Consider the following 27,931-nt stretch of genomic DNA (forward strand, 5'->3'; position numbering starts at 1 on the left):
TTCCTAGACCATCGCACGCGGGCCCAGAATTCCGCAACTCGTGCCCTAACAACGGCGAAGTAATCGGGAACTCTGGCGTCGGCAAACATGCCCGAAGCACTGCAGTATCTAGGCAGTCTCATAAGAATGCGGTATGCGTTCTCACAAATGCCGAGAAGACGTCTTAAGCCTCTGATTGAGGGGCTCAGAAGCACCATATCGTCAGCATAGCTCAAATTATTAATGCATGTCGTACCTATGTGGCAACCCACACGGGTGCCTCTGAGCTCCTCAATCAGACCATTGACGTACAGGCTAAACAGGTCCGGCGAGGTTAACCCTCCTTGGCGCACCCCACACTCTAATCTAAAATCATTAGAGGTTGCGTCGCCCCATTTTGCGAAATTCGTTTGATTTTCGTACCAGTACCTCAACAGATTCACTGTTTGGTCGGGTATACTACATTGTAGGAGCTTTTGCCAAAGTAAATTGTAATTTACCAGGTCAAAAGCACGGCTAAGATCTAAAAAGCATGCGTATACGGATGTTTTTCTTTTTGTGTAATACTGAACCGTTGATTTGAGCGCAAATATAGCTGAATCTGTTGAGAGACCGGGACGAAAGCCAAACTGTGCATCATCAATCCTAATATTATTTCTTATGCTAGGGTAGATTAATGTTTCAAAAAGCTAGACAGTGCAGAACAGATAAATAACAATAATAAACGTTATTATCAGTCATTATCTGTGAGATATAGATCTTTGGATTACAATGATATCTTGCGATGCATGGTAAATGGTGATCAATGATAATTGATCGTAGATACGTTTTCGCCATTTTTTTTAATTTTTATTGCGGAAATATTTGGTAATTACTAATTAATTATTTATAATAGCTCATAGCACAGAGAGCTACGGCAGCTGCAAGAGAAGTGTTTTCGTCCATCTCATAGAGAAAAATAGAATTTTTCTCTATGAGATGGACGGTTATGGAAGGTTTTAATCATTTTAATGGTCCATCTTCTCTGAGTTCATAACTGCGATTGAACTAAGCGAGAATGTACACGATCACACTCGGGCAAGGGGCTCTCGCACGAGACTCACGCCCGAGAGCTCTCGGCGAGAGTGTACAGCCGACATAAAAAATATTAGTATTGTCTTTGACAAAATTGACATATTTTGTGATTTTAAAATTGACAATTGACACCTTAAATACTAGTAATCTGTGATTGACACCTTGTAAGAATCGCAAAGAAAAGCCTACAAAATTTTCGAGTGCACTTGAGAACAAAACAATCTATACTACATGTAACATGTTCTCATTGAATTCTCTTAACACCCAAAATCAGGTAAATACAAATTTAGCTAGCTTCACGTGCTGTCGCAATTATTGCGCTCCGAAAATTGTTTGTCACTATAACCTTCGTCGTTGCAGATTTTAGTAAGTGTTGGTCAGTTTTCGTCGCGCTACGCTAGTTTATTTCGCACAAAAAAGCAAAACGGCGACAGAAACAAGGATGTGAAAGGCAAAGAAAGTGCAGGAGCTTCGCATAGTCCTGCGGCATGCCCGGAGAGCTTCGAGGAGGCCTTACGGAACATCGATAAGAATGTTGCAACAGAGATGCGTAATATTAACGTCAAATCCCTCGTCCCGTCGATGAGAACTCCCAAAAGTTTCAATAATATTTTGGAATCAACCTCCAGCAAAAAGGTTTCCTACGTATCCTCGGCTTCCTTCGATCAAAACAAAAGAGGATGGACACATTCGAGGTCTCCTACTGTGACGGTCGACCTAAGCGGTAAAAATGGTAAATTCAGTGTAACTAGTAACTTTGTGGGCCTGCTGTCTAGAAGTCTAATAGATAAGTCATTCAACTGCAACATACAAGTCCGAGGTTTCAAAACAGAGAGAAGCATTAATGCTGACCTGAAGAGGAATCCCAATCTCATTAACAGACTGCGTAAGTTTTTGGGTTAGTATTTTATTACAGTAAGAATATTTTTGTTATAATGTTTAGATACCTCTTATTGTTAGAGGTTGAACATGACCTGTGACCTGCCTAATAATTAAGAAGAAACTTGTATTAGTTGTCACTTAAATTCATCTTTCTAGCATACCAACTATAATATTAAGTATGTACTAACTTGTGTCAATGTAATAAATACCGTAAATAGTTCCTGGTGCTTCATTAATAACGTCACATAATAAAAAAAAAAAATTATGCACAAAAATTGTTTAATTTTTATAAGTTTGATGTGTGTTGCAGGGCTGAGTGCAACAGCAAATGTTGAGAAGCAATCGGGTCTGGGGCCGGAGGTGGTGCCCCGCCTGGATAAGCTGCTCACCGAAGACAATGTCCTCACGAACCAACAGAAGGATAAAATTAAAATTGCCTTTGCAGAAGGATATTTAGCAGGTACACATTCTGCAGCTTCTGTCTCTTCTCGATGGCCGCCGCGACTTGGCCGCCGCAACCTGGCTGCCGCGACCTGGCCGCCGCAGCCCAGCCGCTAGTGCGCTATTGGCCTTGAGTATAGGTCAAATTACAGTCGCCGAGACGAGCCAAGCGAAGCGCAAGGGCACTACCTACCTTTCTCTAAGTGTTTAGTCGTTTTTTTGAATCCTCATAGAGTTGGTTTCCGATGCACAAAATAGTTCATATTCTCAGGATATGATGTCAATAATACACTTATTAAACATACAAAGTTTCAATTGAATAGCTCTAATACTTTAGATTTTATTGATATCTAAAATACGCCGATTTCGTCACTGACTCACTGACACACTGATGATCATCAAAATGTTTAGCTACTTCCTGAAGTGCTAGAAAGCTAAAATTTGGTAATCTAAGTTAAGTATACACTTAAACATATTATGACATAAATCAGTACTTACAGTCATTTACTGATATGTAGAATGTGTTTACTGTTTAAGTTAGGGTCAGTAGAGTTAGGCCGTGTAGAATGTAGATTCAGAAGCTTGGTTCTACATGAGATCTCATATCTTTTTCACTGGGTAAACCTTATGTGGTCGTTCGACAACATTTTAAAAGAAATGTTTTTTGTGGGATTTATATATTAGTATCTTTGCACTTCTTTTTTTTTTGCGCCGCACTACACTGAAGAGCACTTTGGATTCGGATGTCGATCTCATCTACTCTTAAAAAATCATATGGAATATTAAATAAAATAATATTTTATCAAACAATGGTCTAAGTCCCAGCGGAACTATTGTGCTTAAAGTTGTTTTGTTGATTTAAAAGGAGAGAGTTGTATGCCCTGAGAAACGCTAAAGCTATTGAAAGATACGTTTTTGCATTATATTACTCAAAATGAATAACATGACAGTATTCTTACTAATTAGTAATTACGATTTCAGGCTCCCACCCCGAGAATGTGCGCGGCACCAAGACATCTAAGTACCTGAAGCTGGTGCAGCAGCTGCTGACCATTGTGCTGTTCCTGGCCATCTTTGTCAGCTTGATGGCTTCTGTCAGCGGCACTGTCTTCCGGTAGGTGTCATATTATGTAAAAAACTAAGCTTATTTATTTTTATTAATCATCTAAGTACATAGTCTACACTCTACACTAATATTATAAAGAGGAAAACTTTGTTTGTATAATCTATATATTAATATGTGAGCCAAAAACTTTGTAACCCTTTTGACAAAAAATGGGGAAACAGGTGAATGAAATTTTGCACAGTTATAGTTTATACGGTAAAGGAGTGCATCAAGCTAATAATTTTTTGAAATTATGCTTTTATCATAAATTTTTAAAAAAAAAAAAACATTACACATACTATAACACACACACTAGGAAAAATGACAGATTTTTGAGTGACAAGACATACAAATTATACTCTTTTATTTATGGTTGAAGTCTGTTGACAACAAGGTGACAAATTGAAAATGGATTAAAGTTTTTTTATTGAATCTGAGATTATATTAGACAATGCTTACACGGCCAGTCTGAGATCAGCTGAGTTTCAGAGACAAGAGTTGTAAAAAATATGATAAAGTCAATATTTTTTACAAAATATAGGTAGTAGGTAGTCCTAATGTCGTTGAAACTAAGGTCGAATTTCGACCATTGGACGATCTCTAGTTGTAATGAATAGACCCAAAAACTACTGGACCATTACTGGACCGATTTTAAAAATTTCGAATTTTCACCATTTGAAAGCTACGTTATCCACGAGTAACAGGCTAAATTTTATTTTGGAAAAAATAGGTTTCCGTAAGATATTTGGGTTTTAACCGACTTCCAAAAAACGGGAGGTTATACAGGGTGTAATAAGACCACTTCCGATAACTTTGGGGTATGATTATACTACATTTTCTGATTACGAATATGTATTTTTTTTTAATTTTTTTTTTATTTTTTTAATTTTTTATTCTTTATTTTTTTATAATTAAAACCCTTTAAACATGATAATAAACCACATAGAAAAATATTTTAAAATATTTTTTTAAATTTTATTATTTTTACCCCAATAAGCATTTGCAAGCGCACGGTCAACGTTCTCGTGTTCCGAGTACATACCCGAGAACGTTGACCGCGTTAATCAGCTGTTAGCTCCGCCCTACGCACGCTAAGTCGAAAGGTCGTATGCGACGAATGACGATACACTACGAGTTACGACTTACGACAGAACACACAGAAACCCTAATGTATGTCTTTTCAATTTCAAACCCATGAAGGTCACCATGACGTGGAACTTAGAACTCTGACCTCTGACCTCTCATCTAAGCTACTTGCAGTGTTAAGAGTTTAATGGTAGCTCATGTAGAAAACTGTAAGTAACTGTCTGTGCATGTGTAACAACTTACGACAGTATGGCAAACTTCTAAGATTATTAGACTAGTTAAAAAGTTCATCGTAAGTAACGAAACCTATGCGGATGAACTGTTTATCCGCAATCGTCACTTATCAATCGAAATAACAGACGATACACGAAAAAACCTCATACATAAAACTGGCAATTAACTTACGTGAAAAATGTTGAGTTCAAGTGTTCTTACTTCTTTATGCATTTTGAAAATAGTCCTTAACACCAAGCAATAAGACCAGTCACTACCAAGAACGTCAAAAAAACTTCTCGTTAACGAAATGTATCAACCACCACAAAGTATTTTATTACAACTGAAATAATAATCAATTATTAACACTTTACACAATACTACCACGTTTTGATACTTGAAGTAATTGTTAAAAAATCAAACTTATCTCCTAACAACTCTAACAACCTATTACCTCAATGCTCAAATGGCTACTAAATTAAAAAATCTATTTTAATTTTTGAAATAATGTTCGTCGTGTATCGACTTTCGGAAGTAGTCAAAGGACACCGACCGGCGGCTTGCTTTGATCGCGGCGCCGACAAAGCGCGCCGCTGTGCAGGTGCCCGACGCACGTGTCGCTAATCCATTTCAAGGACAATCTAAGTGTTGTACCCTATAAATTCAATACTATTTAGTCGATATTTAAATTACCATTAAATAATAAAAATTATAACTATTATTTAGTAGATCTCATCTCATTTTTTTAAATTCGATACCTACATTACCGTGATAAAGTGATTGTTATACCGTGGTACGCGTTATGCGCGTCTAAAATACTTTAATACCTAATTAATTAAATAACTTTTAATTATTGTCGCTTTTCTTAATATTGAGTAGGTATTTGTTTATTTTTAGTTTGACAGTAATCAATACGTACTCGTATGTAAAACAATTAATACGATTTATCGATAAAAAAATTATCGATTACTCAAAATATTCACATTGCACAGGGATACATCCCTATTATTTTACAAAGTTTTTTCTTCAATTTTGTTCAGTCGGCTGTCTAACACGCGCCGTGCTGGTGTAGGTACTGTGACGTTTTTGTTTAAGTTTTGTAATTTTACGTTTAGATGTTGTCATATTATTGCTTGTTTTGTGTATTGTTAACTATTTTTTTTATGTTTGTAATTAATAACGGGCCGTGACAAGATACGTCCGATGAATGTGCGATGCTTTAAGGAACAGGTGAACATCGTCGTCGATAGACGATAGTGCGGTTTAAACAGTGGAATAAAAAGTGTTTAAAGAATTGGAATGTCTCCTGTAATTACTTTTGTTAAGTGTTGAATAACTCTGCAATCTACATCGAGTTAGATGGATCATGGAGCACAGTTCGAACTGCATTTCATAAAAGCAGACAGCTGATCACAGGTCAGTGAACATGTTATCACGTATGTTTTCCATTGATAGGTATTGATAGGTGCAGTAGGTAACTGTGTATGTATTTTTACAGATGTGTAAATCGGATGATGATCGGATGTGAATTATGATTTCTTTTCCTTTTTGGCCGGAAGTAAAAACTGAGTATTTTTGAGTAAAAACCTGAGAAACGGTAATTAATAAATTGTAACATTTTGTTAAATCGTGTAAACTATTGTAATTTATCATTACAATATTGGTGGTTTATTCACTAGGTACCTACGGGCTAGGGTATAGGGCACACCACGATCAGCTGTTTTGTCTTAACTCATGACTAGCGCAGAGCCGCGCGCGCGGTATTCGGCGCGGGTGGCGCGGGGGGGCCGGCTCGGCCCGGGGTTTCATTCATCGGCGGCGGGCGATATTATCGCGCATTAACTGCACGCATTATACATTGCGTGTTGAAAATTTTGACTATTTTAAAAACTGGCGATTACATGAAAATTTCTTGCACCAATGGATATATCTCATGCCCTATAATAACCCCACGAAGTTATCGGAAGCGGTCTTTTGACACCCTGTATGTTCGGCTGTGGTTTTTTTTTTTTTTTTTTTTTTGTACGTTCAACGATTACTCCGCCGTTTGTGAACCGATTTTCGAAATTTTTGTTTTGTTTGGACACAAGGTGTAAAAATTCGACCAGAACAGTTACTCATTTTGCGTACGCTGCCTAAACTATAAAAGATAGAACCATAAAATGTTCCATTTAGTTGTAGATCTTATAAATATCTACAAAAAAGTCCGCGACACACTATATGTATCTATATCGAGTGAGGCACTTATTTAAAAAATCTTGAATTTTTTTTGGACTACATTTAGACGAGTTTATTTTACTCATGCTATTAATCCTTATATCAAAATAAATTATTTCATCACTAACTACAGTTTATGTAGATAATATATGGTCTGTGATTGATTAAAATTGGACGTTTAGTTTTAAAGTTATGGCGACATTTAAATAATAATATTATGAATTCTACTGCACGGCCCGTTGCGAAGTGGGCGTCATCAAGGCGGCGCGGGGGTGCGCGTGCGAGAGGGGATTTTAGATATAGCTATTTCCACACTGCACTTTCATCTTCAATTTTCGTCATCTTCTTTCATTGACTGAGGTATTGGCGCATTCAATTATTTTCTTAAATTTTTGAAAATGCCTAAGAGAACCAGGTCGAACGATCATGGCGCCATACAGGGCCCGATCTAAGGGGGGGCGAGCCGGGCATTTGCCAAGAGCGGCAAAAATGAGGCGACGAAATTGACTTATTTCTATCTTCCAACCTAGCCATCTACCACTTAAGTTTGAGAATTTTACCAGCTAACCTACCTTAAGTTTGCTAGTGGAAATATTTGAGTATTTTACTTAAATACTCCTCCCATTTTCCCCCAACAAATATGTTTCCTGTATATGTAAAGGGCGGCGAAAATGATCTGTGCCTGGAGCGGCTAAATGGCTAGATCGGGGTCCTGGCGGCTGGCGCCATACTTATATTTTAGTCACTTCAATAAAATAATATGGGCAAAACAACGTTTGCCGGGACAGCTAGTATATTATAAAGAGGAAAGATTTGATTTTTTTGTTTGTTTGTTTGAATTTAATAGGCTCCGTAACTACTGAACCGATTTGAAAAATTATTTTACCATTGGAATCCTACATTATTTCTGCTGAACATAGGCTTATTTTGGAAAGGTCCGTAAGATATTTGGGTTTTTCGGACGCAAGGTGTAAAAAATCGGCCAAGTGCAAGTAGGACTCGCGCACAAAGGGTTCCGTACCATTATAGAGCAAAATTAGGCCAAAATTTGTAGTTGTTGTATGGGAGGTCCCCTTAATTTTTTTTAAATTATTATTAAATTTTAAAGTACACATATAATTAAGGACTTTGAGAAAAATTCAAGTACCTACCTGTTGTCATTATTGATATAGAGCGAAAAGGCAAAAAAATCACGTTTGTTGTATGGGAGCCCCCCTTAAATATTATTTTATTTTTAGTATTTGTCGTTATAGTGGCCACAGATATTATCTTATATCTTTAAACGAGCAATTCTTATACAGTGTGTAACAAAAACTAGTGATAATACTTTAGGGTGTGTAGTGTGTAGGGTATGTTCCTTGTAGAGAGTTTACTGTGAAAGTAGCAGCTCTGAAAGACGAACATTTTTTTTCACTTTTGTATGGGCAAGGGCCCGAGCGTCACGAGTTTCCCCATACAAAAGTGAAAAAAAATGTTATAATGAAAAAAAAAAAAAAAAAAATATATATATATACACACACACACACACACACACACACACACACACACACACACACACACACACACACACACACACACACACATGCAGTACTACTATCACACCCTATAAGCAACAATAAAAATGAGTCGCTGAATGTGTTGCTAAGCGCAAAACTTGAGAACGGTTGGACCGATTTCGCTAATTCTTTTTTTAAAATATTCCTTAAAGTACGAGGATGGTTCTTAGGGAGAGAAAAATTCTAAAAAAAAATTAAATTTCCTGAAAAAGTCTAAAAACAACACTTTTCTATACTCCCATACAAAAGATTTGTGATAATACTTAAAAGTCAAATATATAAAAATGGATTTTCAATTATGTTACTAACGCTAAAACTCGAAAACGGCTTAACGGATTGGGCTAATTTTAGTCTTAAAATATTCGTAGAAGTCCAGGGAAGGTTTTAAAGTGACACGAAGTTCACCGGGACAGCTAGTTGATAATAAAAGTAACTAAAAAATAACTGCTCTGTTGTAAATATGTAGTTGGAATACTTTTACCTAGCCTGAAGATCCTGGTGTCCTGAAATATAGACTTCGCCTAGTTTAGGCATCAGTCTCCCACATAACCAGTGCCAAGTTTGTTAAGTATGTACTACATAACATTGTATTGATCTTGTGGTGAGATAATAAACGAATTTTTATTTCTTTATTTGGTTTGGTCCAATTTTAATCATTCAAATGATTAAAATTGGACGTTTGATTTTGAAATTATGGCGAAATTAAAATGTTGTGATAGTGGGCGTCACCAAGGCGGGGGTGCGGGAGGAAGACAATCCGTCTGTGCAGCCTGCACTGTGCACTGTGCAGCCTGCGTATAATGACTGCGTCGTCTATGAGTGTCGGAGTCTGTAAAAGGACCTGGGAATTATTTGCTGACCGAGTCTTTCCTGTGTAGGCTTTTTGCAGCGGTAACCTACATCAGTGGAGCCACGGGCGACCGCTAGTTGGAATATAAAATTCGACAATAATTCTAAAGTCTATATGAAACTTTTTATGTATATTAGTACGTCTACTTAATATTAACCACTCAGCTTAAATTATGCAATAAAACACTATTACTATAATGATACAGGTTATATTTGCGTGACAGTTATAATAAGTATAATAAACATGCGCAGGATACAGCTGGGTAACCAGGTGGAGGTGGACCCCGAGGACATCTCCGTCACCTTCGACGACGTGAAGGGCGCCGACGAGGCCAAGCAGGAGTTGAAGGATGTGGTGGGTAGCAGAATATCCCCGAGATAGCCGAGAATCCCCAATCGAAGGATTAATTCCTTCGATCGCGGATTCTCGGAAATGCTATTGTATTCTATTCTTGTCGCGATCACCGGTGCTCGTACGGGGCTAGATGGGTTAAGCCCAATTATCTTAAATTGGGCTTAAACTGCTACCCAATATTTGCATATTAAATTAGCGCACTAGCGGCTAGTCGCGGCGGCCATCGAGAGTATGTGTTGCGGCCCGGTGCGCGTGGTCTATGGCGATTTCATACTGGTATATATCTCGATGGCCGCCGCGACCTGGCCGCTGCGGCCTAGCTGCTAGTGCGCTATTGGTCAGTGGCTGAAAGCCCATGCAATGCCGGATGCACTAATAGCGCCCTAGGCGAGATTTCTTCGGTGCCCATGCTACCCCCAAACTTAAGAGAAGTCATCATCATAATCTCTTTGGTTACCAGCCAGGCACGAGACCCAGGCTGCTTTGAATATATACATAATATAATATAGATTTACTAATAAACAATGTTATAAAAATCGGCCAAGTGCGATTCGGACCCGCGCACGAAGGGTTCCGTACCGGTGTAGCGATATCCATACTAATATTATAAATGTGAAAGTATATCTGTCTGTCTGTCTCGCTTTCACGCCAAAACTACTGAACCGATAGTAATGAAATTTTGTACACAGATAGTCTAAAGCCTGAGAAAGGACATAGGCTACTTTTTAACTGGAAAAAGGGGTTGTAAGGGGGTGAAAATGCGTAAATTTGGTCAAATTAACTTAGTTCCAAAAACTTAAAACAGATGGCGCCAAGAGTCCCCTAGATCGCGCTATTGCTTGCTCATGCGTATTTCTATAAGAGGTGGTACCATGTCAAGGTATGTTTTACGATTCTTTCGATTGTTATACACGTTATTAACTAATAACTCACCTACCAAATTAGATATCAAATTTAAAAACAACAGCGCCAAAACTACTGAACCGATTGTAATGAAATTTTGTACACAGATAGTCTAAAGCCTGAGAAAGGACATAGGCTACTTCTTACACACACACACACACACACAGATTTGCACAGATAAAGTACTGAGTTATTTAATACCGTAGAATAGATATAACAATCGAAAAAAATCGAAACTTAAATGTAAGATGATACCACGTCTTATAGGAAGACGTTTGAGCAAGCGTCAGCGCGATGTAGAAGACGCACGACGCCATCTATTATGAATCGTTGGAACTAACTTTTCCGAGTTTCCGAGTTTGAGTTGGAAATTTGAACAAATTTACGCATTTTCACCCCCTTACAACCCTTTTTTCCAGTAAAAAAGTAGCCTATGTCCTTTCTCAGGCTTTAGACTATCTGTATACAAAATTTCATTACAATCGGTTCGGTAGTTTTGGCGTTTGGCGTGAAAGCGAGACTGACAGACAGACAGACAGACAGACAGATATACTTTCGCATTTATAATATTAGTATAGATTATGTGCACACTGCACAGCTGTTTTTGGGTATTTTGATTAATTAAGGGCCGCGCTACACCGGAATGGCAGCGGCGAGGCGAGCACTTTCAGCGCTGCCATTCTGGTGTAGCGCGGCCCTAAGAGGGATACCACTTACCAGGGTTTTAAAAAGTTTTTAAATTTGACACAAATTTTGTTGACACCGCGCGCTATAAACTAAAGTCCACGCGGACAAAGCTAGCTGTTGCCCGCGGGCAACAGCTAGTTTGTTATATGCACGACAAAATCGCTACGCTTATCGCTTCCGCGCGGCGCGTGTCCGTCTCCCTTACAACCGGTCGCCGAGAGCGCCGGCTTCCAGAAACGACGAGCGCACACGCCACTCCCACAGAGTACTTTATTATATACTGGAATAGAGACCTCACTCTCTTTATTTTGTGGAAACCGCAATAAAGCGCCATCTGTAACTTTACCACGGTCTAGTACCGTCGTAAAGTTACAGATGGCGCTTTATTGCGGTACTATGGATTCTAGTATTACTATAGGTACCTAAATATTTATAGAATATTAGATGTACATTTAAAATTAAAATAAAACAACAGAATTTTATAAATTTTATTTATTACAAGAACATTATTTTATTTCAAAACATTTTAAAGGAACACAACACTTCTACAAAGTACAAAGAGTCCTATCTCAGTTCTTGCACAGGAGCAATCGCACAGCACTTACAATTTACAAACACACAAACCGGAGGAACGGAGGCTCTACTCGACGGACATAATATGCACAGAAACAAACAAATTTCTCCGTAATTCGTAAGCCGCAAGAAAAAAGCGTAGACGCATATCTATGACAGACAGACAGCACCACACTCTTCTTCTTCTTATTCTTTTTAATAATGGCTCCTTGGTGAGTTGCCAATATTAGAGTGAGTGGCAAAGACTCTGTGTTGAAGAAGGTCTAATGCTTAAACAAGTGTACGGTGTACTACTTTTATAAAATGAGTCTGTTGAGAGGACCTAAAACAACACAAACATTTAGGGTTAGTAACTACTTACTAATTACAATTTTATTTTATTAGTATCAATAAATGTACGTAACACTTTAATAAATGACGTATTTACAAAACATAACACAGATTTAAAATTGATAGGACGGGGAATGGTTGCGGGGAGAAGATCATATGGTTATTAGGACAAGAGAATTAAAAATATATGATCCAAGGTACCTTCGTCTAGCCCACACTCACAAAGGGAACTATCCCTTACCCTAATTTTTGCAAGAAAGACAGGCGAGCAACAATGTCCGAGCCTAACTCGACAAATTGTAGAGCACACTGTTTTACATGCTTCTTTAGCACCACACTCGAAAGCAAAAAGTTTGATTGACTTTGACATCTTTGTTGGGATATTTTTTATCGATGTTACCAGAAGGAAAAATAATATTATAGCTGTTATGTTACAAAAATACAACACAGTACCTTTTATTGAAAATATTTTATTTTAAAATACTATTTTCATAAAAGATTCTCAAATTTTTTAAAAGCTTTTATTTAACTTGCTCTGTATGTATGTAAGTATGTATGTTGCGGTGGAATTTTGGAACCTAATTTTGAAGTAGATATATTTAACCGATTGAGCTGAAATTTTGCATACACGTTTAGTTTGGATGACCATGCACGATGTGGTATGTGACATCACTCTAAATCCAATATGGCCGACCATCCATGATGGCGAAATAGTTATTTTCTATGCAGTCTTACAATATGGATATTAAATGAAAGGGTTGTTTGAGAGTAACTCGAAAACGAATGTAATGTCATTCTACATCCAAAATGGCGGCGCATCCAAGATAGAGGAATAGTTATTTTTAATGCACTACTGCGATATGGGTATCAAATGAAAGAGCTCATTGAGAGTATCATGAAAACGAATGTACTGTCGTTCTACATCTAATATGGCGGCTCATCCAAGACACGGGAATACAGTCATAGTTATTTTTAATGCACTTCTGCAATATGAGTATCAAATGAAAGGGCTCATCGAGAGTAACTCGGAAACGAATGTTATGTCATTCTACATACAAAATGGACGCTCATCCAATATAGGGGAATAGTTATTTTTGAAGCACTTCTGCAATAATATGGGTATCAAATAAAAGGGCTCAGTGGCGTCGTTGTGTCGTGTCGTGTCGTGTCATTTCGTGACGTGTCGTGACGTGACGAGTCGTGTCGTGTCGTGTCGTGTCGTGTCGTATCGTGTCGTGTCGTGGGGTAACGTGACGTGACTTGTGATGTAACGTGACGTGACGTGTCGTGTCATAATTTGACGTGACGTGTCGTGTCGTATCGTCATGTCATGTTATGTCAAGTCAAATCCAGTCTGGTTTTACACAATTTTTGTTAAGTTAAATTTTTAGTCATGTAGAAATAAACGGAATATTTAAACAACTCGCTAGATATAGACACGGTTTTTTCACTGATTAAAATTTCTTAAGGACTTAAGTTAATCCGATTTTAACAAATTCTTGAAACAAAACAAAACTAAGAACATACTAAGAAATCTATTCAGAGATATCTAAAAAACAAAAAATAAAATATATTCAAAAAACTTTTTGAAAAAAAAGCTTTTATTTTAAAAACTGAGTATTTTATAATTATATGTAATCCGTAGGGGATAAATATTATCAGACATACAGACCGACAAATTTGGTTCCAGTAGTACAGAAAGACAGATCGACAGTTAGGTAGGGTAAAATGTAAATATTCTTTGGGATATTTGCCCCAGACTTACAGCGGTATAGTGTGAAAGTGACAAACAATTGTGTTTTTTGTATGGGAGCCCCCCTTAAATGTTTACTTTATTCTAATTGTAGTATTAATTATTAAATTATTAAAGTACAAATATAATTGAGGATTTTGTAAAAATTTCAAGTGCCCTGTTACCATTATTGAATTCGAGCAAAAAAGGCCAAAAAATCACGTTTCTTGTATGGGAGACCCCCTTAAATATTAACTTTATTTTATTTTTAGTATTTGTTATAGCAGCAACAGATATACACAATCTGTGAAAATTTCAGAAGTCTAGCTATAGCGGTTCTTGAGTTACAGCCTGGAGACAGACAGACAGAAAGACAGACAGACATCGAAGTCTTAGTAATAGGGTCCCGTTTTACCCTTTGGGTACGAAACCCTAAAAATTACCTATACATAAGTCTCATTATTAATACTACATATTTGGTGATCAAATGATTTATTGAATGTGTGTTATCAGGTGGAGTTTCTGAAGTCCCCGGAGAAGTTCTCATCTCTGGGCGGGAAGCTGCCGAAAGGCGTGCTGCTGGTGGGTCCGCCGGGCACGGGCAAGACGCTGCTGGCGCGCGCGGTGGCGGGCGAGGCGCGGGTGCCGTTCTTCCACGCCGCCGGACCCGAGTTCGACGAGATACTAGTCGGTCAGGGCGCCAGGAGGGTGCGGGATCTGTTTAGTGAGTAACGCCTCCGTGGTCCAGTGGCTTAGAGCGCGGCTCTTGGCTCGGACTTGGTGTAAAAAGTCGGTCCTCCGCCTGATCTCTCGCCAGTCGTGTCGGTCGTCCGTCCTACTGGGTGCTCTTGTGTACTGCGCACATACTTGGGCACTATAAAATTACTCCTGCGTAACAGGCCTGGTTTCAATGAAACCATCACCAAAACCGGTGTGGCAGTTATTATACGTTATTTTTGGTTTAACATACATAGAAAACTTACAGCTTATGTAATTTTAAATAAAACAATACATAGTTGATAAGCCAGTCAAAAGTTTTCACTTTTCACTAATATGTAGTGAAGTTTTATATCCTAAATTCAATAAGTACTCATTGATTTCTATTGTTGCAACAGAATTTGCATTTTCGTATTTCAGAATGATTTTATAAACATTTTTTTTTCATTAAATAAAAAAGAGCGATATATCGACACGACGGTACCGTGTACACGCTGTTATTATATCACAAATCGTTTTGCAAGAGAGAGATGGACAGAGAGAGAGGTTGCAATTATAGTCTGTCAAGTGTCAAGAAAGTGAAGAAATTAAAAAGTGGCAACATCGTAGTGTCATCCCTTTCAAATCAATCTAAGAAAAAAGGGATGACACTACGATGTTGCCACTTTTTAATTTCTTTACTTTCTTGACGGACTATACACAATATTTTTGAAATGTTGACTTGTTAAGGTGGACAATTTGTCGTTTCGATCGATCGTCAAGAAAATCGTCCAATCGATCTTTTGAACGTAAAATCGTTTGCGATATTGCTACACACGTACAATTTGTCGTTCGATTTTAACATCGAGGAGATAAATCGTTACGATAATTGTCCCGTGTATGGCCACCTTTAGTGTGTATTTACGATGTTGTACCATCGAGGAAGTTGATTCCTATGCAATTGACAGACCAACGTTATTTGGTCGAATATGTCAATTCAATGTTAATTGTGATCTGTCAGCTGGGTTTGACGTAACGCAATCAAACTACTTAGGTCCCCGATTTGCATAGGAATCAACTTCTCTGATAGTACAATTGACCACAGAGGCGGCGAAGGAGCGCGCTCCGTGCGTGATATTCATCGACGAGATAGACTCCGTCGGCGCCAAGCGCACCAACAGCGTGCTGCACCCCTACGCCAATCAGGTAAGCAACTGACATTCTTAGTGCGACGTCACAAATTTGCATTTTTACATCTAAAAATTATAACCGCCTTAATATTTTAAATTTCACTATTCTATTTATTTAATATATAATGTGATATCTCAAAACTTAGGACTCCTCCTCCCTCCTTGTCACACCATGTCACACTTCGTCGATCCCCTCCCGCCAACTTTAGGTGTGACATACTTTATGGATGGACCCTCAAGGGGCGTTTCGATATTATTAGTGATAGTGCAATATTTGAAATAACTTGGCCTTCCTGACAACCCGTAATTCAAATTTCAACTCGGATTCACAGTATCTTATATCTTTAAACGAGCAATTCTTGTATATATATATATAATTGGAATCTCGGAATCGGCTCCAACGATTTTCATGAAATTTAGTGTATAGGGGGTTTCGGGGGCGATAAATCGATCTAGCTAGGAATCATTTTTAGAAAATGTCATTTTATTGGTGTGTGTTTTATCGAATACCGAGCAAAGCTCGGTCAAATAGCTAGTTTAGTATAGAGCGCGACAGCCAAGAAACGCCCGCCGCGTCTATCGTACTAATAACTGCACAGTTAGTGTTCAAGTCGAACTGGAATCTATATATTAATACGCGAACGAAAAACTTTGTAACCCTTTTGACGAAAAATGCGGAAACGTAGGTGAATGAAATTTTTGCACAGTTATAGTTTATATGGTGAAGGAGTGCATCGAGCTAATATTATTTTGAAATTATGCTTTTATCATACATTTTTTTAACAAATAAAACATTACACACGCTACAATACGCACACTCAAGAAGATGACAGATTTTTGAGTGACAAACCTATGCTGTATACGAATTATACTCTTTTATTTATGGTTGAAGTCTGTTGTCAACAAGTTGACAAATTGAAAATGGATTATAGTATTTTTTATTGAATCTCAGATACTATTAGCACAGGCGCGCACTAGCGGCCAAGCCGCGGCGGCCAGATCGCGGCGGCAATCGAGATACATATCTTAGTATGAAACCGCCATAGACCACGCGCACCTGACCGCACGCTGTCAAGCGGCCACACCATACTCTCGTTGGCCGCCGCGGCATGGCCGCTAGTACGCGCCCAGGCTTAGACAATACTTACACGGCCAGTCTGACATCAGCTGAGTCCCAGTGACAAGAGTTGAAAAAAAAAACGATAAATTCAATATTTTTTTACAAAATATAGGTAGTAGTAATGTCGTTCAATAAGGTCGAATTTCGACCATTGGGCGATCTCTTGTTATTGTAAATAGATGAACTAACTAAGTTTCTAATGGAATAAAATCAAGACTAAACGATGCTTAATTTTGAAAATGAAAATTGTTATGTTTACCTTGGTAATTTTTACTGAATAGTATCCTCTATTTGTATCATAAACTGAAGTGTAACAAACTCGTTTCAGACAATAAACCAGCTGCTGTCGGAGATGGACGGGTTCCACCAGAACGAGGGCGTGATCGTGCTCGGTGCCACCAACCGCCGCGACGATCTCGACCCCGCGCTGCTCCGGCCCGGACGATTCGACGTCGAGGTGGGGAAAACTGTTTACAAACTAAATACATCTACTAAAATTAATAATTATGTCTGTTAAGTTATTATATTTGTTATATTATATCTAAGAGCCTGTCCACATGTCCATTTCGCAGCCAATGGGTATGAAGACGGTTTTTTTTGAGTTCCCAGCATTGTTCTCATAGAAAAAGTTGTTCATTTTGACGGGCTCATTTGATGGTTTCAAGGATAATGATGTTTATGTCGCAGCCAACTGGTTAAAATAGCCGTCCAATCAAACAGCTAGCCCTTTGACTGAACAACGCCATTCAATCACACGTCTAGTTTTTTAAATGAATATTTCAGTCGCTCAAAACGTTCAACACCACAGCTGATTCAAAAGCCGCCGTTTGATTAAATTAGTTCAGCGCTCACCACCTCAGCGCTAGGTGCGTTTTGCTTACAATATGGCGTCAACTAACCGGTGTTATTAATTGTGGAATATTAAGATATTTTTCGTAAATATACGTTACCAGTATCATTAAAGAGACAGAAATAATGGGGGCATATATGAGTGAATCAAAATTTAAACAAATATTTGAGGAGAAATTACGGGATTATGAAATGCATCGCCAAGGTATTTATTGAAATTGTGTACAAAATTAGTTAGTTTTAATAAATCTGCTTGTTATTATTACGCTTGTGTAATAATAGCACTAAACTAATGGTCACCATAGTTAATTTACCAATTACCCAGTTGGCTAAGCGTCGTCTAGCTGTAGTGTTGAACGTTGCAGTCAACAAGTCGGCTAAACTACGTATAGCCGTGTGATTGAATAGGGTTGTTCAGTCAAAGGGCTAGCTAGCTGTTTGATTAAATTACTTTTTTAACCAGTCGACTGCGACAGTGGATGTCGCAGGCGACTGGTTAATTACGACGTCGTCAACGTGGAACGGTGCGGTAACGTGGCATGGTACGTTGTCGTGATGTGAAAATTTACGTCAACGTAACACACAAATGCACGTGACGATGTAGCAACATTGTACGTCACAATGCCTTGTAAAACTGCTACATTCTTCACTACTTATCTAGATGTGGACCGCACAATACGTATTCTGTTTCTGCTATTGTTAAGAAGACGGAGAGAGATGAAGAAAAAAAGACTTAAAATGTAGCTACACCGTGACGTGCATTTTCACGTCACGTCACTGTACCGTGTCACGTTACCGCACCGTTCCACGTTGACGACGTCGCGTCGTGACGTGGAGATGTGGACAGGCCGTAACACAGTCAGTTCACATTGCAACATGATTGCATATCTGAATTTCGCTCGCTATACGACTAGACACCTATTGAATTGATAGACTCGCCGCTCGCGGTGTTACCTTGTCGCGAAAACTTCTAATAATTGGCATTTGTATTGTTATTCTGTTAATTCAACCTTCGTATTAGCTGTAAGTTTTCCTTTAAAAAAAAAACAAAAATAACTCCAATATTATGACTACCGTTAGGTGAACGTGCCGGCACCGGACTACGTCGGTCGGCTGGAGATCCTGCGGCTGTACGTGGCGCGCGTGCGGGCGCACCCCGGCCTGGACGTGGAGGCGCTGGCGCGGGGCACCACCGGCTTCACGGGCGCCGACCTCGAGAGCATGGTGAACCAGGCGGCGCTGCGGGCCGCGGCCGAGGGCGCCGTCGCCGTCGGCATGGCGCACCTCGAGGAGGCGCGCGACAAGGTGCTGATGGGCCCCGCGCGCCGCACGCGCTTGCCCGACGACGAGGCCAACGCCATCACCGCCATACACGAGGGCGGCCACGCCGTCGTCGCCTACTACACCAAGGTAGGTTCACCGCAGAACATAGTTTTTTCGTGATCGTCCTTGTTGATCTTTAAAGGACATAAGTATTCGTAGGCAACGTTATTATCACTATATCAAATTGTAAAGGCCCGTTATATTCCAGGACGCGCACCCGCTGCACAAGGTGACGATAATCCCGCGCGGGCCGTCGCTGGGCCACACGGCGTACATCCCGGCCAAGGAGCGCTACCACGTCACCAAGCAGCAGCTGCTCGCCATGATGGACACCATGATGGGCGGCCGCGCCGCTGAGGAGCTCGTCTACGGCCCCGAAAAGATCACCTCAGGTACAGATTATACATTGCATAAACATCCCTCCATCATAATTATGCAGTTTTACACAAAATATGAGTACCTACTAAAGCGACAGGATCCCTACTCTACTTGCCTCTCACTCGTGCACAAATACGACGCGTTTTGTTACCAGTAGTCGAAAAAAAAAACAAGCAACGTTGACGACTTTTAAAAAAATGTAGAGAACAGATTCTGTCTGGCGACTGTACTTTAGCAAAAAGAAAACATACCATTGTAACATTACCTATCACTTATTGGAAATTGACAGCAACACATAATATGAGTACCCTGTAAACGATCAAATTGTTTGTCAAACTTTACGTGTTTGTCAAACAATTTGATAGTGTACAGCTTTGTTTGAAGCGTTTGTCAAACAATCTACGTGTTTGAGCTGTTTGAAGAAAGTTTGGATTGGCGTAGCGTTTGACAAACGTGTTTGAACGTGTTCCGCTGTATTTGTCAAACAAGAGCTCATGATCTCAAACCGATTCTAGCTAATTGTTTGACAAACTTGTTTGAAGCACGTTTGTTCGTCTGCGCTGCTGTTTGATGAAAACGTAAATTACATCAAACAAATTTGATCGTTAACAGGGTACATCAATATTTTTATACGTTATTTCTTTGGATATTTGACGGGTTTTACTTCCAGGCGCGTCGTCTGACCTGAAGCAGGCGACGTCGATCGCCAACCACATGGTGCGCGAGTGGGGCATGAGCGAGAAGGTGGGGCTGCGGACCCTGGAGCCCCCGCGCGGCCTCACGCCTTCGGACCAGCTCGGGCCCTATACCAATGAGCTTGTGAGTACCTACCACTCGGTACTGTCTACTAGATTAACCCGACTTAGCCAGAAAGAGGATTGTGTTTGTCAATTACATGTATTGCTTTGTCACGCTCAACAGCCTTGTTGGATTTTAGCTTGAAATTTTATCATTAGATATGTCTGTGTGAGTCACTGGCAACATGAAAATGGCGCCGATTTAATACTTTCTATTCATATCAAAAAATAATTCATATCAAAAAATGAGATGATAATAAAAGAACGTAACGCCAGATGACTTGGATATGCTATGAAGGATTGACATAGTGAGTCTCAGCAAAACAGCTTAGTTATCATTACACTTTACATACGTTCTTAACGTTAACATGCAATGAGAACCGCAGAAAAAGTTGTTCACACGATACCGCGTAAAAATACGGCTATTCTGCGGTATACCGGTAAACCGCTGTTTAGTTATTAACTGATGAACGTCTGCAGGTGGACGCGGAGATCAAGAAGATCCTGTCGGAGAGCTACGAGCGCGCGAAGGCGATCCTCAAGGCGCACGCCAAGGAGCACAAGGCGCTCTCCGACGCCCTGCTTAAGTGCGTACCCCACAGACATAGATCAAGATAGATACCGCATGTCGCTCCATTTGTATGAAAACGAGCGTGCCACTTTTTTCCTACCTAGTGTGACGTACCGTTGTAAGAAATCCTTCCATTATCTAAGCCAACGTTTCTATTTGAATGTCTACAGCTCAATACAGCACTTTTAGGCATTTAGACATTTTTAAAATTCTCATTGACGTCCGATTCCGATAGCAGACTAAAGAATAGAATTTCGAAAGACGAGCATTGCTCGTCGTTTGGGAACGCGATATGGCACGCGAAGTACCATCGAGGAAGTTGATTCCTATGCGATTGACAGACCAACGTTATTTGGTCGAATATGTCAATTCAATGTTAATTGTGATCTGTCAGCTGGGTTTGACGTAACGCAACCAAACTACTTAGGTCCCCGATTTGCATAGGAATCAACTTCTCTGATAGTACATACACATGCGGTATCTATCTTGATCTATGTCTGTGGCGTACCCTATTTTGCATAGCCATTAAATTCTAATTTCTATAATCCCTTTTTCAGTGCGATATATCTTTCAAAGAACTTTGACTAATGTGCAGTTGTAAACACACCTTGTACTACTTGTACTTGTACTTTTCGATACTAGTTTTGTGACCGGTAGCGTGCTCCAAATTTTATGTCACGTGCTCGGTGCCACTGGTGGCACGCGTGCCATTGGTTCGCCATCCCTGGACTAGATATATACGATGATACGAACAACCTCTTTTGCGCTGTCTTACCCAAATTGGAGTTTCTAATAATGAACTCGCGTGCTGCAGGTACGAAACGCTGGACGCGGACGACATCAAGGCGATCATGAACGGTGACAAGATCAGGAGCGATCGGCGCGCCGGAGTGGACACGCCCCCCGCGCCCGCGCCCACCCCCGCCCCCGCGCCCGCGCCGCTGCTCGGCGGACAGCGCGCGCCAGCGTAGAGTGCGCTGAAGGCCAACACTACTTGTGAGATTCATTTGTACTATCAGAGAAGTTGATTAATAGGAGATAGCGGACCTACGTATTTTGGTCGCGTTTTGTCAATCCCAGCCGACAGCTGATGACTAAAGTATAGTTTACACTCAGCCAATAATCTTGGCGCCAGTCCTGCAGAAGCCAGAACTGGCCTGGCCCCTTTTGTTTAGACAAAGCCATCGCATTCACGGATTTTTCTTCGGGTGTCCACACGTTTGCAGTTAAAAAAATAATGAGTTAACGGCAAAGTCTGTTGAAAAAGAAATGTTTTAAGGAACATCTACGTAGTTCGAACAGAAGAGTCGATTGAAATATTAGAAAAAAAGAAAACGAAACGATTCCTTTTTTTAATTCATTCCGGCATGAAGTTGTTCTAGTGCGGAAACGCGCGTTTGTTTATTTTCAACAATTACACAAGCATTCGAGATAAAGTTATATAATTTTTAAAGTATCCTCGTCGTTGAATTTTCTCGGCATTTTGTCCTAGAAATTCCAAACACATGCATACCGTACGGACGTTCGCCAGTGACTGGCGAGATGCGTAAACACATGATAGACACATGTCCGCAACGCTGGCGCGAGGGTCGAGGGGTATGAGGGCGGAGGTCACTGGCTAGAAAAATAGCCAGTGTTAGCCTGGCTTGAAAAACTGTTCACACGTGGCATATACCAAGCCAATACTGACTGCCAGTCTTATTGGCTGTTTTTAAACTATACTTTACATTAAGTTGACATGATCCGACCGCATGACGTAGGTCCGTCATCTGCCTATGAATCAATTTCTTCGATGGTACATTCAAAGTTCTTTGTACGTGTGAACGACTCGACAAATATATTTGTACAACGGATAATTTGTACAAGGTCGCTGTCTTTGTCTGGCGAGTTTATTTCAAATTTATTTATGTTTTGTGTATAAGGAAAACTTCCAGCATTTTAAAGACAACTGTTATAACAAGTTTTCACTAGTGTATACGTATAATAAATTAAAGGTTATGGAAAGGATTAAATTAATGGTTAATTGAACATATCATGACGATACCATATTATAATAATTATGACCTACAATAAGCTACATCTATCTATACTATATATATAATATTATAAATGCGAAAGTATCGCTGTCTGTCTGTCTCGCTTTCACGCCAAAACTACTGAACCGATTGTAATGAAATTTTGTACACAGATAGTCTAAAGCCTGAGAAAGGACATAAGCTACTTTTTAACTGGAAAAAGGGGTTGTAAGGGGGTGAAAATGCGTAAATTTGTTCAAAATAAGTTAGTTCCAAAAATTCATAACAGATGGCGCTAAGAGTCGCCTACATCGCGCTATCGTTTGCTCTTACGTGTTTCTATAAGAGGTGGTACCATCTCAAGCTACATTTTTCGATTCTATAAATTGTTTTACACGCTTTTATATAACTCACTACTGAGTAGGTACTTTATCTATGCAGTGACGTAAATATCTCTGTGCTAAACCTATCAATGATAAATTATTATAGTTTATGGGTAAAGTTGTGTAATGGGGGGTTAAATAAGCTTTAAAATTTAGCATAAATAAAGTTTAATTTAAAATAATGAAATATTATGTGCACACTGCACAGATGTTTTTGGGTATTTTGATTTAAGGGGTACTAGGGTTTTAAAAAGCTTTTAAATTTGACAACAATTTTGTTGACACCGCGCGCTATAAACCGAAGTCCATGCGGACGAAGTCGCGGGCAACAGCTAGTACATATTATAAAACAAAGTCCCTTTTTTTCCTCTCATGTCCCTTTATTCTTTAAAACTACGCAACGGATTTTGATGCGGTTTTCTTTAATAGATAGAATGATTCAAGAGGAAGGTTATAGTATAACATTAACTGATTCAATGCGGCGCACATTTTTGAAGACTTTCAGTCGTGGCGGCATACAATTTTCCCGTGACACGTGAGCCGTGTCATACGCCATAGAAGTAGATGACACGGCTACTGTGTCATCCGCCACGTTCAAAAAGCTTTATGTTTTTTTTTTGTTTTTTACGCTTGTATTAACTTGATTTATTTAGTTGAGCTAAAACCATTGTTGTTGACGGAAGGCTACGTTGTTTTGAGTTGATTTCGAGTAGTTTTACTAAGTGTAAACCTAAAAATGGCAGGTAAGCGATTTTTTTATTCAGATGTTGCAAACCTTTTGTAGGTTTCAAAGTTAGAAAAATGAGTACCTACCTATATTAAATAGATCTGGGTTTCCAAAGTAAATAAAACGTTCGTAGATAAATTTAAAGAAGTTCGTTGTTAAGTTTTTTTAACCGACTTCGAAAAAAAAAGAGGAGGTGTGTTCAACGATTACTCCGCCGTTTGTGAACCGATTTTCAAAATTTTTCTTTTGTTGTATGGGGTATTTGTTCCGATTGATCCGGTTCCGAGTTGGTACCATGTTCACAAAAGTGGTGATCTGATGATGGGAACCATGAGGAATCCAGGGGACTTCTTGAAAATCAAATGGGAACATATGGTTATTTTGGTTTTATGGGATGTGTTTTGATCATATTCTGCTACCAAAAAGAAAAATTTTGCACTATAGTATTCCACGGTCCCGAAGGTGCTGAACAGAACTCCTGATTTCTTATAGATACGTGTTTGGGAGTTTCGCTGTTGTTTAAAATACCAAAATCATAAGCTACTATGCTGATTACATTAATCATCATCATCAATACTACACCATGCATCATCAAATTATGACCCTGTTATTAGTACTTTTCATAGTCTTATAGATCGAGATTCGAGACTGATGTTTTTGATCATTATTCTGTAGTTTGTCTAATGATTTTAATATTATTTTGTTATTTTAAAGCATAATACTATTATTCGAATTTGATGTTATGGGCTACCAAGGTGTGTTGGTGACAATTATGTTAATAAAAAACGCCAAAACTGTGTAGAAAACCTTGAGAATAACTAAAAAGAGTAAAATTATTATTTTTAAACAAAAAAATTAAAACCGACTTCCAAGGTAAAAACAATAGTAATTTTCTAATTTGAACTAGAAAGTATTAAATAATAATTCTTATTCTGTACTCAGTATTTCTGTTCTCAATCTTCATAATTTTGAAGTCAGTACCAGTCCTATAAGTTGCAGTTACATTATTCTGTCATAGACCTGGCGATTAGGTTAGCTGGCGGCTAGTTAGCCGGCGGGCGTCCGAATTTTTGTGATCAGAAATTTCGGATAATGTACGGTGGGCTAAAAAAGGAGACAGCACCTACTTTTTTCAATTCACAGAATATTCAGAGAGGAAGCCTATAAGCTTGTTTTACGTAGAAAATTTAGACGGTTTTGTTCGGAGTAGAACCTTATAAAGTGTAATTTGAGGGAGATACAATCGCTTTTTAAATGACACGGCTCACGTGTCATACGCCACACGTTAAAAACCTTAACGTTTTAAGACGCGGCTGCCGTATAATCCGCAATGAATGGACCTTTTAAAAAAGGTTGACGGCCCCTACTTTTTTTCTATTCACAGAATATTCAGAGGCGAAGCCTATAGGCTTGTTCTACGTGGAAAATTAAGATGATTTTGTTCAGAGTAGAACCTTCTAAAGTGTAATTTGAGGGAGATACAATCGTTTTTCAAATGACACGACTCCCGTGTCATACGCCACACGTTAAAAACGCGTATGATACGGCTCCCGTGTCATCCGCACTGAATCGGTTAATTAAATAGTGGAGAAATATTGTTATTGTTGGGGTTTCTAATGTGATGTCGTAAATAATTACATTTTTTCCGCTTACATTGCAAACGCAGGCTGAACCCTACCAGATTTATCAAAATAATGTACCAAGTATTGTACACATTGAAAAGGTGTACAGAAAACTCTGCGATGGTATATGTCTATCTCTTATGGATATCCCACAATAACATTTTTTGTCATTTTCTTTTTACGACAAATATTGGCAAATTTTCGAAGCAATTTTAATAAATACAGCATTAATCCTTATCCAATTAAATAACTTATATACATTGTTGATTTAATGTAGATCTATATGGCCCTTTACAGCATATGATTTAAATGAATATTTTCGAAGATATTACAGACTAGCTGTTGCCCGCGACTTCGTCCGCGTGGACTTCAGTTTATAGCGCGCGATGTCAACAAAATTGGTGTCAAAAGCTTGTATAAAAAAAACCCTGGTACCCCTTCAATCAAAACAGCTGTACAGTGTGCACATAATATTTCATTTTTCAAAATTAAACTTTATATTTTATGCCAAATTTTAAACCTTATTTAGCCCCCCAATTACACAACTTTACCCATAAACTATTTATCATTGATAGGTTTAAGGTTACGTCACTGTATATAATATAAAGTACTGACTTATTAAATAACATAAAAAAGAAAAAACAATCGATAAAAATCGAAATAATGATACCACCTCTTATAGAAAGATGTTGGGCAAGCGTTAGCGCGATGTAAGAGACGCACGGCGCCATCTAGTATAAATTTTTGGAACTAACTTAATTTGAACAAATTTTCGTATTTTCACCCCAGTTTTTCCAGTAAAAAAGTAGCCTTCTCAGGCTTTAGACTATCTGTATACAAAATTTCATTACAATCGATTCGGTAGTTTTGGCGTGAAAGCGAGACAGACAGACAGAGATACTTTCGCATTTATAATATTAGTATAGAATGCGGGAAGTAACTTTTGCGGCGGTACCGACCAATGCGGGCCACGGGTAGTAATTTAATAAATACAAGTCAAAACTGCTGAATCTGCTGAATAGATTAATTAATATTTTTTTCAGTAGTTACATATTTTATACCCGATGCGAAGCCGGGGCAGGCCGCGCTAGTTTAAAATAAAGAGAAATAAAAATGTTACTACTATTAAGCCACAAAATCTTATTAAGCTGTGGCGTGAATGAAAATAATAAAAAGTCCAGCAATTTGTTGAAAGCGTTTATAAAGGTAGTATTATTATCACATTTATTGAGTAATTCGGGTGCATCTATTTTATTATTCAGAACTATAATATAGTAAGACAGGTCGCTGATATTTCTTTAACTGTAAATGTAGCAGACTAATACAGCAACATGTGTAAATTATCCGTTGTGTATTTTTTATATATTATAGTTAATAATAATGAGTTTTGTGTTCTTGTAAATGCCATCTTATGTCGATTACATTATAAACTTTGATGTAAATAAATTTTAATACTATTGTATAGGTACTTACTATTAAGTTTTACTAGAGATCGCCCAATGGTCAAAATTCGACCTTACTCGCAACGACATTATGACTGCTACCTATATTTTGTAAAAAATATTGACTTCATCATAGTTTTTTTCAATTTTTGTCTCTGGGACTCAGCTGATCTCAGACTGGCCGTTTAAGCATTGTCTAATAGTATCTAAAATTAAATAAAAAAAAAACAATAATCCATTTTCAATGTGTCAACTTGTTGTCAACAGACTTCAACCATAAATAAAAGAGTATAATTCGTATGTATAGGCTTGTCACTCAAAAATCTGCCATTTTTCCTAGTAGTAGTGTCGTAGTGTGTGTAACGTTTTATTTGTTAAAAATATATATGATAAAAGCATAATTTTAAAATAATATTAGCTCGATGCACTCCTTCACCATATAAACTACAACTGTGCGAAATTTCATGCTCCAACGCTTCCCCATTTTTCGTAAAAAGGGTTACAAAGTTTTTCTCTCACGTATTAATATATAGATACTATACAGTTTTTAATACATTTGAAAAGACAAGTCTTATAGAAATATAGTAAAGATTAATTAGTGCTCGACTAGCTGTCAAAATTGATACTCGCTAGCGAGTACGAGTGACCATGGACGCTACAGTTTGTTCTAGAGGCGTCGAGCGTTGACACCGGCGCGGGCGGTCGGCGCGCGAGGAGTGGCTCAGAAAATTTTGCAGGCCCCATGTTGTTAAATTATACAAAAACAAATAAAAATAAGTATAACTTCGTTGAATTTTTGTTTTCTTTTCCTATAAACCTTATCGCTTACAAAGTAT

General features: G+C 38.6%; 1 protein-coding gene across 3 annotated transcripts; it reads left to right on the forward strand.

Annotated features, from left to right (window-relative positions):
* The first annotated feature begins 1,213 nt into the window (after positions 1 to 1,213).
* On the forward strand, positions 1,214 to 27,888 carry LOC121738614 (ATP-dependent zinc metalloprotease YME1L). Of its 3 annotated transcripts, none has more exons than XM_042130790.1 (14): positions 1,214 to 1,327; positions 1,414 to 1,951; positions 2,246 to 2,395; positions 3,358 to 3,490; positions 9,655 to 9,757; positions 14,496 to 14,706; positions 15,784 to 15,884; positions 17,317 to 17,445; positions 18,918 to 19,247; positions 19,369 to 19,552; positions 20,209 to 20,357; positions 20,816 to 20,922; positions 21,721 to 21,902; positions 27,757 to 27,888. In XM_042130790.1, exons 1-13 carry the CDS (start codon positions 1,292 to 1,294, stop codon positions 21,875 to 21,877), a joined length of 2,328 nt encoding a protein of 775 aa, XP_041986724.1. In that variant the 5' UTR covers positions 1,214 to 1,291; the 3' UTR covers positions 21,878 to 21,902; positions 27,757 to 27,888. The 3 variants fall into 3 exon arrangements, with proteins under 3 accessions (XP_041986724.1, XP_041986732.1, XP_041986742.1); XM_042130798.1 differs by having other exon boundaries at positions 27,767 to 27,888; XM_042130808.1 differs by having other exon boundaries at positions 1,414 to 1,939.
* The last annotated feature ends 43 nt before the right edge of the window (positions 27,889 to 27,931 follow it).

The sequence above is a fragment of the Aricia agestis genome, chromosome 2 (assembly GCF_905147365.1).
Source record: "Aricia agestis chromosome 2, ilAriAges1.1, whole genome shotgun sequence".
Taxonomy (NCBI): Eukaryota; Metazoa; Arthropoda; class Insecta; order Lepidoptera; family Lycaenidae; genus Aricia; species Aricia agestis.